Raw genomic sequence first — 14420 nt, forward strand, 5'->3', positions numbered from 1 at the left:
TTGGTCATGCTGGGGGTCTCTGGGCGTGAGCTGCTCTCGTTCTCTCTGTCCTTCACCTTCATTTGAGGTGGCTTGTCTCCTGGTTTCTTGCTGTTGTCTCTCTCTGAGTCTTTGCCTTGCTGCTCTGTATGGTTTACTGCTGCCAAAGGTGTGGAGGGAACAGGAGGAGGAGGTGGAGGAGGAGGAGGAGGAGGAGGAGTCTGCAGAAGAGTCTTGGTTGGGGTAGTGCTGAGAGACATGGCAGGAGAGGGGGTGGCTGGTGTAGGGAACCCAAGCATGCCAGCACCGGGAGACGCTAAAGCTGAAATACAGTGGTATATAAATATGGAAATATTCAATATTTAAATATTCAACCCCAAATCACTATGGAAATGTGTTTTTATAAGATAAAGAAGCTTAATTCGTTACTGGCTGATACTGTGTCTCTCTTTATGATTTTGTTATGGATCAAAACTGTCACATGCGCTTTACGATAATTTCACTTTGCCAATATATTATAATATAATATAATATATGAAACCTAAAATAAAGGGAAAAACAAAAAACAACAAACAAACAAAAAACACACATCATATAGATACATTTTTTTTAAAGAAAAAAAATTTGAATTAGCAATTAGCAGTTGAACTTTGATGCTGACATTATGCATGCACTAACTGCCACCATGTTTTAAAGTAGTTTTTAAAAAATAAGACTTCTGACAAACACCACTGTGATACAGAATAACCAGCAGTACAGTAGAAGAAAATAGTGCATGATAAAGCTCAGTTCATAAAGCTTCTAGTGAGTTTTTTTTCTTTTTTTTTTTTTTACCATGTGTCATACTAACTCACCAGGTGTGTTGGGTGGGAAAACAGGAAGTGATGATGGCCCATTGACTCCAGGAAGTAGGACTGGTGGGAGGCCAGATAACCCTGGGTAGCCTGAGGGTAGGCTGAGGCCATGAAGTGCATTATTATTGTCCACTGAAGTCTGTTGCTGCTGGCCAGGGAGGCCAAGTCCCTCACCGGCTTTCTTCATGCGGTCCAGCTCTTGCTGGGCCATGAGCTGACGGACAGTGGTTGGTGCTAGGTAGTCCTTTTCTCTATCCACCTGGTTTCCCATTGTTTCTTGCACTTTGGTGATGTGCTGTTTTGAAAAGATGTGGTCTCTGACAGACATCCGTGCAGTGTACTTTACACCACACAAAGTACACTCAGGCCTGGGTCCCTCTGGCGAGCCTTGACTTATCATGAATGGCTTTCCAATATTAATCTTGAATTTCTTTTCTTTAGCACGCGCATTCTGGAACCACACCTGAACAACACGTTTAGGGAGTCCAATCTCATTGCCTAGCATTTCACACTCTTGCATTGTAGGAGTGCGATAGTCACTAAAGCAGGCTTTGAGTACTTTAAGTTGCAGGTTACTCATCTGGGTCCTGAATCGTTTGTGCCCTGGCCTATCCCCAGCATTGCTGCCTTTCCCAGATTTGCTGAAGGGGTTACCTGCCCCAAAAGGACTAGGGGAACTAGGATCAGCTAGGCTTGACGATTCACTCCTGTCATTGTTTTCATCAAATTCATCATCTCTGGAGCTAAAATAAGAGTCACAGTCTTTTCCAGAGAAGCTGAGGGCAGGGCTCACCATGCTGAATTGGAACCTTTCATTGCCACTATCAAAATTTGGCATCAGGCCACTTTTGTTGTCACTTAGCTTGTCTCCTCCATTGGCAGTAAGGCTTTCAACCTCATTGTTATTATACTCATCTCCGGTTGTAGCATCGCTAATGGCTGTGTTAATTGATGATGTCTCATCAAAGTCCATCTTACTGAGATCATAAGATGAAACTTCTGCTGAATTAATATTAGGCCCTTCAGTTTCATCACAGTTTTCAGCTTTTAAGGATGAAGGGCTTAAGAAGTTTTTTACTTGCGCCTCGGATGGTTTGACTGGGGTTGAGGATGCAGTGGGTAGCTCATACTCATTTGGCTCAGTCTTGGTAGGCAGCTGTGGGTAGTCAAAGAAATTATACTTATTGGGGCTTTCACCTCTTTCATTGTCTTGATTCATCATTGGGCTTGGTGGCAAGCTAAAACCTGCCTGCTTAGCGTCATGCCAGTGTCTAGATCGTATGTGGCTATCTAGAGCAGATTTTGCTTTAAACAATGCTCTGCAAAAGGGGCATTTCTTGTGAGACTGGGAGGGCCCTATAGCCCTAAACTGCCCCTTTCTCTCTCGAGCACGGGTGTTTTGGAACCAAACTTGCACAACTCTCTTTTTCAAGCCAACTTCCCGTGCAATATGGTCCAACATCTTCCTTGTTGGGTTAGAGTCAAGTAGGTATTTGTCATAAAGAATCTCCAATTGTTCTGGTGTGATGGTGGTTCTTAAACGCTTATCTCTGTGTTGCTCTTCACTACTGTTACCGCCATCTTTGTCATTGGCACTTTCTTCTTTGTCATCAAGTTTCCTCTTCATCGCCCCAGAGCCTGCAGCAGAAGCTAAGCCAGAGCTACTCTGAGATGGGATTTGGGAGAGACCTCCAGATAACAGCTGGCTAGCCATGAGGGGGTTGTTGGGGTCAAATATCATATAGGGCATATCAATGGGTCTTTCAAGGAATTGTGAGTGAAGAAATTGGTTCTGAGCAGCCAAGAAATGCATGTGTTGGTGCTCCTGCCACAACTCTAGAGTGGGGAATGCTATCTTACACTGATCACACTGGTACTGAAGCATCTGATGGGAAAGGCTATTTGTAAGTGAAGACAGTGCCAGGGAAAGTGGACTTGAGGGAACTGCAGCTGCCTGAGGCTGGGAATGGGGTCTTGACATTTGTGCCTGGGGGGCTTTTTGTGGAGGTGGCTGCGGTGTGCAAGCCTTAGATGGTCTTGGTTCTGGTAGTGACTTTACCACTGGTGAAGGGGCAGTCTCGTTCTGTTTAACTTCAGTTTCAGGGGTCAAATCTGGCTTGGGGGAAATTTTGCCCATGGTAGTACGAGGAGAGGACATCACAGGGGAGCTTGAGCCAGAACTGCTGGGAGTTCCTGTTTGGGAATGCTTAGGTATGTCTAAAGGTCCCTGGGTGATCTTAAATGGACCTTGCTCAGGAGAATCTGAATACTCCTCGCATTGGTTGTCGTCATTCATTTCATCATCTTCATCCTTATAACACTGCTTTTTCTGGTGAGTGATAAGATCAAAGATGCGTGGGAACACAATGTTGCACTTCTTACATTGGTACTGCATGTTGCTGGTTCTGATGTATCGTTCATTAGTCAGCTCTTTTTTCTCACTGTCTTTAGAGTCTGCCTGGTTCTCATAGCTCTTTCGAGCTTTCTGGCGAGCATTCTGGAACCACACCACAATGACTCGTGATGGCAGGTTGAGCACAGTGGAGAGCTGCTCAATCTCATCATCTTTTGGATAGGCATTAGTGTCAAAGAAATCTTGAAGTACCCTTAACTGGTAATCAGTGAATCTGGTTCTGGAGGACCTCTTGTTCATCATTGAGTCTGCTCTGTGGTATTCCTGTGCACTTAGTTGGGGCTCCAATCGAATGTCTTCCAGTGTTGTAATGGGAGGAATACTGAAGTTGTAGGGAGAGTCTTTACTCCGCTGCCTTTCTTTGAAAAGGGTGTTACGGAACCAGTGCTTTATAACTTTTTGGGGCAGGCCAGACTTCTCTGACATCTCCTGAATTTGCTCTTCATTAGGAGAATTGTTAATATCAAAGTTTGCGCGAAGAATCTTGAGTTGGTCATCGGTGATGCGGGTGCGCGGTCTCTTAAATTGAGAGTGGCGGAGGAAGTTTGGATCAAGACCCAGCTGTTGTTGGCAGAGTTGTGTAAGGTCCGTGGACAGCGAATCCATAGTGGGCAGCTGGAGGGCCAGCTGAGGGGGTAGCCCTGGGTGCTGGACAGACTGCATCATTAGAGGCGGGAAAAGGGGCAGATCCAAGGGAACAGGTAGCTGCACTTGGGGTGGTGCAGGGGGGGCAGTAGGTGGTGGAGGTGGGGGCGGTGGCTGGGGCGTTTGTGTCTGGTGAGAGGGTTGGTGTGAACTCTGATGGGAAACAGGAACCGGTGAAGGTACTGGAGTTTGAGGCTTGGCCACAGACATGGCAGCAGGCTGAGGAGCTGTCACTGGGGTTGGAGCAGGAGGAGGTGGCGGAGGAGGAGGAGGAGGAGGTGGTGGCGGCGGTGGTGTCTCTGGTGAAGAAGGGTTTATTGGATAAAGTTTGTCATAAGCCTCTCTGTACTGCTGGGCAAACTTTTCAAGTTCCACATATGGGAAAAAGTGACTATGCACATGTTCTTGGTGGCTCTTGAGAATAAGCATGTTAGAGAAGAGCTTTCCACACATCCCACACTCAAGCTTATCAGTATTCATTTCTACTTGTTCAACTCCATCTTTGCTTTTCCTTTGGTTTTTTTGTCTGTTTTCATTGTACTGGATCACTAACTCGAATCCAAAATTCTCCAATAGCGCTTTTGCTGCATTACCTCTTGCTCCTGACACAATACGTGGAGGGGGAATCAGAGGCTCTGAAAACTTTGACTTTTTGGGTTCTTTGTTGTCCTTTCCTACATCATTCAATGCATCACCTCCATTTTCCATCTTCGCCCTGTTTTCCTGTTTTTCCAGGTGGTCCTCTGCATCTCTAGACATTTGTATTTCTGAAACTGAGACTGTGCTAGCTTCCATTTTTGCTTTCTGGTTCTGCAGTTGCTGGTTTTTCTGCTGCAGAATTTGTGACTGTGATTGAGAAGCCTGCTGCTGCTGTTGCTGTTGAACCTGTTGCTGGACTTGAGCCTGCTGTAACTGGTGCTGTTGTTGCATCTGCTGCTTCAGGTCTTCTAGAAATGATCCAGTAAGACCAGGCATTCCAAAAGCTGCAGCTGAGTGCAGCGCAAGTTCTGGGCTAAGGTTGAATTCTGCCCCAGGTATGTAAAATGGGAAGAGGAACTGCGGCTGTTGAAACTGCAGTAATGCTTCTGGGGTCATTGGAAAATGGGGGAGAAAAGCTGGATTGAGGAACTGAGGCTGGAAGAAAGCAGCCTGTTGCTGGAGTTCATGTTGAAGCTGCAGCTGCAGTTGGGCTGAGGACTGTGCTGATTGTTGGCTGCTTGCCTGTGCTGAAACATGGTCAGTAGTTGCTGCTTGTTTTGAGTTGTTACTGCTGTTAGGTTCTTTGGGTTCAACAGTGTTTTCTTTGTTAGAAGAAGGTGTACCACTTCTTGCAGCATCTAAATTGCTTGCATTCCCTTGTGTGCTTGGGCCTGGACTTTTTGAAGATACTGGACCGCTAGTTCCAGATATACTGCTGCTGCTGCTGCTGCTCATGTCATTTTTGGCTGTTCTTGCTTTGGTCTGATGTAGAACTGACCTCATGTGAATTTCAAGTGTTGAACTTTGGCTATATGCAACATTGCAAATATTGCATTTAAATGGTTTGTTGTCAATGCTGTTGCTTGGCTCTTGTGGAACTGGGCTTGATGCCTCTTGAAGGACCTTTTTCAATTTATGTAGGTGGGAAACTGAGTTATAGTGTACTAGTAGGATGTTCTTCTGGGTGAAGGACTCCTTACATACTGTGCACTTGTAAGGTCGAGAAGGGTCCAGAAATTTTTCCATTGTAAAATTGGGCCCCTTTCTAAATGGTAGGGTCCGTTTTGGTTCTGCTCCCATGTCATCTAGCAGGGAGCTACTGTCACTTCCTGTGGGACTGGGCTTTTCTTCCTGGTCCATTTCATCATCTTTGTCCAAGTCATGTTCAAAGGCCTGAGCTTCCTCCAAGGCCCTGGCCTCACTCTCTGTGATATCTCCATTCAGTGGCAGATTGCCTATGAGTTGCTGCACCTCAGCCTCACTAAGTTCAGGGTGCCCATTTTCTAAATGCTTCCTGAGGGCCAGGAATGTCCTGAAGCTGCGCTGGCAAAGGCTGCACATAGTGGCTGCTCTGATGGCATGGTACTGAGAATGTATCTGAAGCTTCTGCATTGTTTTGAAGGCCAAACTGCAGTGGTTGCAACGATATTTGTAGACATGACGATCTGATACAGAGAGCTGTTGTTGCTGTTGCTGAAGTCTTTGGAGCTCACTGAGATGCTCCTGCAGATTATCAGGGGATTTGCTATCATGTCTTAATCCACTGGCTCTCTTCCAATCTGGGGCCTCTGAGGCCTCCTTTGGGGGCTTGAGTTCCTCACGCTGCAGGTCTAAATCGTTCTTGTCTTGATTGGCCAGCTCATCCTTTGAAATGTTTCCTACGCATAGAAAATACAATGTAAGGTTCTCGTCAGTCAGTATTTTTTGACAAATATATAGAAAATTACACACTAAAGTTCTTCAGTGGACCTTTACCATCATCTGGGCAACAAATTAATGACAGAAAGAAAACAGTGTATGCTACATATTCTGCTCACCATGAGACTTTCCTGACCCATCTGTGAGAGAGGTAGAGGAATCCATTAACGACATACTTCTCTCTTGTTCAGTCTGGGGGTGCATTATATTATTTGGTGTTGCTGTTTCAGGTCCAACAACCTGCAAAGACCAAAGATTGTTATTATACCAAAAACTGATACAGAAAGTGCAGAGGAAGCGTGCCAAATTGTTTCTTGTATTGAAATCAAAGCTTATTTTAGGGAAAGAATTTGCTTCTCTCGGTGGACAGTAACAACATTCAAGATTATGGGAGCATCTCAAGAGAGAACATTTAGCAACAACAACAAGTAACATCACAATTTCTTTTTGCTTTGAATGTGCAGTTTGCTCTCACACACACACAGTCTAACAGACACATTCAAACAAATTGTATTTCTAGTCATTACTTCTACATACAGTCAGAATGAGCTTTTCCACACAATCGGGTGCCACGCTGTGAAGGTGAGTGAGATGTAGCTGCAGGTGGATTTTGTTGCTAAGGACATCCTGGCACAGTGGGCAGCGGATCACTGGCTGCATGGAATGCTGGGACATAACATGTAGCTGCATACGGTTGGCATCTTTACTGCTGTAGTTGCAGTACGGACACTGCTGAACCTAAAAAACAAGACAGCACAATAACTAGGTGGGGAAATAATGAAATGATTTTAAAGAAAAGGAAAATATTTTCCTTTAATTCAAGAGCAGAAGTTACTTATTACGCTCAATGTACTTTAGTGGGTATCATTCTTGCACTGCACGGCCATTAAATTAGCCAGCCATCCGCCTCACTGGTCACACCTTACTTTTTAAAATTCCACTAAATCTGTCAAAACGAGAATTTTTGGTAATCCTCACTATCTGCCACCCGGCCCCCAGTTACCATGCCCAACTTGACCTAGAAAACATAAATCAACCATCTTTCATGTAATTTGTTTAAATCTTTTAAGTCGTGCCATTTTATTAGTAGAAAACAAGATTGGCCAGAATTTCTAATCAGGAGATTGCAGATGACAAAGGTGTGTACTCTCCTAAGCTATGCCTTGCCCTCATTACAGCGAGTACTCTGAGCATAGCTGCCTCCCTACCACCTGTCTTAATAGAATCCATTTCTGAAATGACTAAGTCTTCCTTCCTACCAGAACCAGACGAGCTAATACTTCATAATCTAATTTAAAAACACATATAATTTAAAGAGATGCAAAAAGGGGAAAAGAAGCAGGCAAGGAGTCCTAAGGCTAGTGCAGGTATTCCACTTAAGGACACAAAGGCCGGCCTATTGTGCTTGATGCTGAAAAGCTATGTCAGAGGGGGAATAGTAGGATGCATTTAACCCTTTGAATGGCGCCAGGAATTGCTAAATGCTTGGCTTAACATTTCTGCTTCTTATAGTTAAGTATCTTCCATTAGCTCATCCCACAGTGACAGTGAAGGTTAGATTTCATTAGTGCTTATGAAGACAAACCTGCCTCAGTGGCTATTAGCTTTCTGTAGATCCAATGACAAAGTCCAACTAGTATATGGAATTTAAATAGCCATTTTGAATAGGTACATAGATAAGCACCATAACCTAGATGGATTTTCTTTAGCAAGGTGAACACAGTATACAGATCCGCAAACACTAAATGAGGAACAGATAAGAACAACACAGGTGACATTTTCTAACGCAACTGGGAGTTTCCTTTTAAAACTTCACAAACCTGGTCATTAGCTGAGGTCTTCCCTTCAGCAGACTTTGGCCTTTTAGGTGGGCTTTCCATTTGGCGATCTGGCAGGAGAGAATGTTTAACCATAGCATTCGGTCCGGTAACCTCTTTAGACACGGCATTCACTCCTAGCAGGTGGTGGCGAGACAAAGAGAATAGGGGACAGAGAACGCAAAAGGTTAAAAGTGAATGGATTTCATCAACTAAATATTCAGTATTTATATTCCCAGTTTAAATGTCTGCATTTGTATATTTTAATATTCCAAATATTTATGATACACATATTTTTTTAAACAGAAATACAACAATATTAATGGCAAACTTGTTTTTTTCCAAGGTTTTTGGAATACAGGAGAAGAATATTAAGTAGAGCATCTAATATATCCTGCATATTACATGAGAAATGGATGTATTAATCTGTAACATGTGAAATATACATGATAAAAATTGATAAAATTCTCACATCCCTCGCATTGGAATTGGATCATTTGTGAACATAACATAAATGTGTGGTTTGTCATGTTTGCTATCTTTTGTAACAATGAGCTGCCCCACTTTCACCTCTCCCATTCAGAATATGCACGATTTGAATGGGCCAATAAAATCTAATTGTGACATTTTGTGGCTGTATGGGATCATAAAACAATCATTAAATAATTACTGCTTTACAAATAACTGAATAACATCAACACATGTATTGTAGGTGATGGCTTTAAAAAAAAGAGTCTGACACCAGGACAACATTAGCATGGATACAAGCATGAAGAGTATTATTCACATTCACATATGCTGACGTGCCACTGCCCCGAGGACATGTAAAATAGGAAAAACTCGGGCAGGCTCATTATCACAGCACGACATACATTAAATGTTATGGTAATATTATACACTTCATTAGTTCATATACATTTCCCCAGCTGCCTCGACAACTCCTGTGTCTGTATAAGATGCTAAATTTTCAGGGCTTTGTCACGGCTGGTGGTACAGTACCAGCGCTACTTGTGTGTGTCTGTTTGTATGTGTGCGTGTAAGCGTGTGTGATGTTAACAGCAGGGCTCAGTGTGGAGAGATCAGCCTCTGGTTGTATTTAGTAAATGCTGCAGCCACTGATAAATCTTTCATTAGCCTCATCCTAAGATACAGGCCGTGCAGGCCCTGCTATACTCTGCCACTGCAATTTACCCACTCTGCACAACACAAAGACACAGCAACAGCAACGCTCCCTCCCTCCTTCCCTCCCTTTTCCTCGCTCTCTTCCCTAAGCTACCCCCCTCCCACCCCTCCCCTCCTCCCGCTTCCCCTCCCTCGTCTGGTCACTCAAGGCAATATGTGAGCCTCACTCTTGCGAATCAACGCTTCACGCTAGATGCACAAATGGAAAAAAAGGGAAATCAAAGCACTGATACATGGAGAGGGGGCTAAAAAAAACATTTTGTATTTCATATTATTCTGTGGCTCGTGTTTGTATTGGGCGCATATCAATTCCTCCGGCCCGTTCATGCATTTTAATTCTGTTGCATTAAGTAGGCGTTCCACTTATTTTATTTGTAATCCCCTATATCTGGAGCCTGAAATATTGGCCTGTCAAGGAAAGTGACAAGAGAGAAGGAGGGAGGGAAGAAAGGAAGAAAGAGAGAAAGGGGAGAGTGAAGAAAAAAAAAAAACACACGCACACAAGGGCACAATGTGAATTTCCAAGAACATCCGAGAATTGCTCTGCAGCTCAGAAGAGCGAGGTAATCTCGTCTTCCACTGCTTGTGATGGCCCCTGCAGGGCTAGCCTGTGTGTGTCCGCGCGCGCGCGTGTCTATGTGCAAATATGCGTGTGTATTTTGTGCTTCATATCAGGCCTCTGACACTCCATTGGTCAGATCGGTGCAGGCTGGAAGCGCCCGTCATATCACCTGACCTTTTCCGAGTCCGTGCCCCGCCTCCTATATTTACTATAACCATTTCTAATTTCAACTTTCAATTTTTGCCTCCGTCTTCCAGTCAATTTGCAACTAAATTACATCCCTGAGAAAGGAGATGAGGCGATTGTTGGACGAGAGCCTGCAAACACATTTACAATGTGGAGGGTGTGGGGGTGGTGTGTGTGTGTGTGTGTGTGTGTGTGGGGGGGGGGGGGGGCACACATCACCATTGATTACTGTCATGTTGAATGTAAATGCTCGTCTGTGTGTGTGCAACATGAAGATCTGTCCTTCTGTTTTGAATGTCTTTGACCCGCTGCTTTAATCAACACTTATGCTTATGCTCAAACTCATATGAAGAAAAAACAGTTGGTTAACCCTGAATGAGAGAGGAGTTCTTTCTATGGTCACTTAGGAGCTTTCAATAGCAAGCTCTGCCAGTGAATAATAAACCTATTTTGAGGCATAGAATTGCATTCAAAATTGTAGAGTGTCTTCCAAGAATATAATTACCAGTAGGACAAATAAATACAATGGCAACCGCAATCCAAAAACTATCCATAAAACCACGAGAGGAAAATCTAAATATCCCTAAAACCTTGTTCTTAACAAGCCACATATTCTTGCAATGAATAGTGCTTGGATAACTTAAGTAAATCAAGAGAAATAACAGGAGAGCACATGACTGAGAACAAGGGAGAATCAGAAGACTCTTCTCTCATTTTCTTTTGTCTCTGAGTCTGCACCCCATACTTAATGACTGTCCTTTTTCCTTTTCCTCCCCCTTGTACTTTCCCCTCCCTTCTCCGGCTCTCCTCCATCCCCTCTTCCACATGTGGGTTCCAGCAGCTGCAGCCTATTGAAATGGAGGGGTAGATTGCCCCTTCAACCCCCTAACCCCCTTCCACCAATGACAAATGTCTGCATGGAGCAGGACCTGAGTTGATTAGATAAATCAAAAGGTGATTTATGACACTCAACCCCTTTTGCATTGCAGGGGGAGAGAGCGGTACACACACCACCCATCTTTATTTGCAACTGTCAGGGATGTTTAGGTAGCCACATACGCACACATACACTTCTATAGACGCAAGTGGACGCTCCAGTGGAGAGGGGCACGGAGCAATGGGGTAAAAGGCAGAACAACGGGGAGAGGAGAGAACAAGAAAAAATGACAGAGAGGGACAGAGAAGTCCACGGCCTCGGGGTATTTTTATCCCATATAGTTCCTCGAAAGGCAGGGGAACCAACAATGCCATTGTAGCTCTTGCTTTTTCTGGGGATCAATTTGGAATCCGCCCTTTTGCTTAAAAAAAGATTTTTTGTACAAAGCAGACTGACCAAGTGAGTTTTTCACACAAACTGTCCAAGTATGTCACTGAATCATCATCGTGTCTTCAGGACTGACTATACGTAAAGTCGGCTGCATCACCGGGATCAAGTCGACAGTGAAATAAACCTGTTGTAACCATTTCCCCTGTTTTTTCCTCGTCCTCTATCTTCTTTTAACATGCTGCATCAATTCCATTGATGATTCCACTCCTGTCATTTCATTTAATCGAAATACAAAAAAGCCCAGCAAACACAGAGCGGAGAGCGGGGCGGTGGTGTGGGAGTGTGGGCTGGGTGGCTTGGATTTAGTATTCAATTTAGCTGTCTTGAGCCCTGGCAGACTGGCTAAGGTTACGGAGCAGTAAATCTAGGAAGGAGAGCTGGCCAAAGCGGGCCAGGGAGGGCTGGCCAGCATGATTTACTGGCCTACTGCTCTGAGGTTACACATTAGGCTGACCCCCGGTCACCTGATAACATTACAGCAACACACTCTGAACCCCAAACTCCCACTGAAGCACTCAGCAGGGCCCAGATCTTGCCGGAGGGAAGTACACAGAGAAGGAGGCTGGAAAAAGATTGAAATGGTGAGAGGCAGAGACATAGTCAGATGGAGAGAGAGTCAAAGAAAGAAAGGCTATTAAACAGCAGCTGTCTTGTAGTTTGTGTGTTTTTAATGACTAGCCTTCCCTTCTCTTCCATCTCCAGCTTGTGTTCTAATGAGAGATAAATATGAGCGTGGCCTTGTCACATTTGACAAATTGTCGGAGACATTCAACAAGCTGTCATTACACAGAAAACACACATAGTGCATGCACAAAGGAAATGCTGCAGGCTTGTAATTAAACATGCTAATATCTTTAATATATTTTAATCTCATATAAGAGAGAGAGACAGAAAAGGAGCACAGCTATCCTCTCAAGTTGGGGGAAATTTGCAAGATGCATGCACATTAAAAAAACAGACACACACACACAAATATTCAGAATATAAACAAGCTAATATAGAATTATTTAACATGAGATCTTGTTTGCACGTGAATGCGTTTCGTTTCGCCCGTATCTTCACGATTCAAAATTGCACACGCAATAATACATAACATCTGACTGGAGGAACAATGAGTAATTTCTGTGCTAATTTGAAGCAGGTAGAGATCTGTAATTTCCTTAGGCTGCCTGACAGGCTCATTTCTATGCCGGGGCCTTTGTTTAGTTGATTATTTATAAGAAGTGGGCCCCTGAGCCATGGTGGCGACATGTGCCATCTACACAAACAGCATAAAGCTATCTGGAAGTAATCCACACTGAGGACATTTGCATGGAAAATGTAACGTGGATTATAATTAATCTGAAGTGACACGGGATTAAAACAAGACAATGTAAATGAAGAAAGGGAAACAGCTCTTTTCGCTGGTTCCTTGCCCCTCCCCCACCCTTTCACCTCTCTCTCTTTCTCGCTCCTTCCCTCTTCTCCCCTCTCTATCTATCTATCGGCCCCTCTTTGTTTAAAGACTCTTGGTCTTGGAGATGAAGTGCGCAAATACACTGCTCACTTGGTCACACTGTAATCCCTTCCCTGGAGATACCATATGGACACACACACACACACACACACACACACACACACACACACACACACACATAGATCTCAAGATTTAGGCCTGATGAAGGAAATGTTAAATCTGCCTACTTATAAAAAAAATCAAAGCAAACAGACAAAACAAAAACAAGGCCCCAGAATAACAGCCTGATAACACACCAGGATCTCCCGCCCCCCCACAACACCACCACCCCCACTTTACATTTTCTGGCAATTGACTTTCTCAAGTCTCCTTTAAAGCAAATGCATAATAAAACACCAAAAAAAGCGCCACTAGCAATATTATATCTGCCTTCCTAGACAAACTAAAACCTTACCCCCAAGGCGACTCCTAGAACAAATTATTCATAAAAATTAAAAAAAAAATGGAATACATTTCTGCTTTATTAAATAAGCTTCACTACACTCAAGAACGCTCGCATACGTAGGCACGCTTAAGAACACCGTGGGTTTCTTTCTTTTTCCCTTTTCTTTTTTGCATGTGTGCTCTGGTGTTAAATGGCGCTGGTGGTAATATGCAGCAGTAAATGCATGGATGGTGGTTCCCCCCGCTAGTCCGTCAGACAGGCCTGTCACAGAGATAGAGCTGAAAGATAGATGACTAGCTAAACTAATAGGCCCCAGCCTCACTCAGCTCTCCTTCTGGCTCATTGAGCCTCACATTATGGAGCTAGGTATGGCATGCTAGGAAGAGAAGGTGGGGAGGGAGCTTCAGATGGATAGAGGGTGTAGTTGGAAGTGCATGTGTGTGTGTGTGAGTCGGGGGGCAAGAGTGAAAGAGTAGAAGAGACATTAGTAGGGGCAGAAAGAATGAGAACCCCATGCAAAGACAGAGCGGGGAAAAAAGAGAGAGAGAGAAGCCCCATGTAATATTCATTCCCAGCCATGGATTTCCATCTCATACATAAGAAAACCATATGAATTCATATTTGGGCAAATCAAATCTAACAAAGCCGGGGCCATCCTGACCACAGCTTCACAGCAGAGGCATTATGTGCTCCATACCTCGCCCAAAATAACAGCGACGCCAAGTCGCCTTTTACAGATTGTTGCCCCTCCCTGCTTCACTATACTTACAAACGAATAAACTGTTTCTCCTTTCCCCCTCTTTCTATCTCGTGCTATTTTTTTTTCTACCCAAGGTAATGCCTGCGATAGGTTCACAGATTGGACAACAATTAAGGGATGGATTGAGCCAGGAAAAAAAAAATGGGAGAGAAAGAAAAATGAAGGGAGAGTGCAGGGAAAAAACTAATTTAAGGGTTGCAGGGATGCAGTGCAATATTAGAAAAACATATACACAGGCCCCCCATCTAATCCTGCGCTTATGAAAAATTAATATGTCATCGGAGAGGGCACAAGAACGAGAAAAGATTAATGCAAGGCGCTTATAAATTACAAGCACGCAAACTGATTTGATTAAAAAATAATCTGGGGCCTGGACATTGCCTGGTAATATCCACAA

At 43.9% G+C, this 14420-nt stretch overlaps 1 protein-coding gene across 5 annotated transcripts in view; it reads right to left on the reverse strand.

Moving 5' to 3' along the window:
* The window catches only part of zfhx4 (zinc finger homeobox 4), an 84532-nt gene that overhangs the window by 4054 nt on the left and 66058 nt on the right, over positions 1-14420 (reverse strand). For all 5 annotated transcript variants that reach the window (XM_085287421.1, XM_085287423.1, XM_085287424.1 and 2 more), the window contains 5 exons: positions 8109-8242; positions 6826-7026; positions 6408-6528; positions 834-6248; positions 1-301 (listed from right to left, as the gene is read on the reverse strand). The exon at positions 1-301 is cut by the window's left edge and continues 4054 nt beyond it. In XM_085287421.1, coding sequence (XP_085143547.1) covers positions 1-301; positions 834-6248; positions 6408-6528; positions 6826-7026; positions 8109-8242 — 6172 coding nt within the window. The remainder of the gene's footprint in view (positions 302-833; positions 6249-6407; positions 6529-6825; positions 7027-8108; positions 8243-14420) is intronic.

The sequence above is a fragment of the Mchenga conophoros genome, linkage group LG9 (assembly GCF_057382185.1).
Source record: "Mchenga conophoros isolate Kocher_MC1m ecotype Shallow Benthic linkage group LG9, M_conophoros_male_GT1.1, whole genome shotgun sequence".
NCBI lineage: Eukaryota > Metazoa > Chordata > Actinopteri > Cichliformes > Cichlidae > Mchenga > Mchenga conophoros.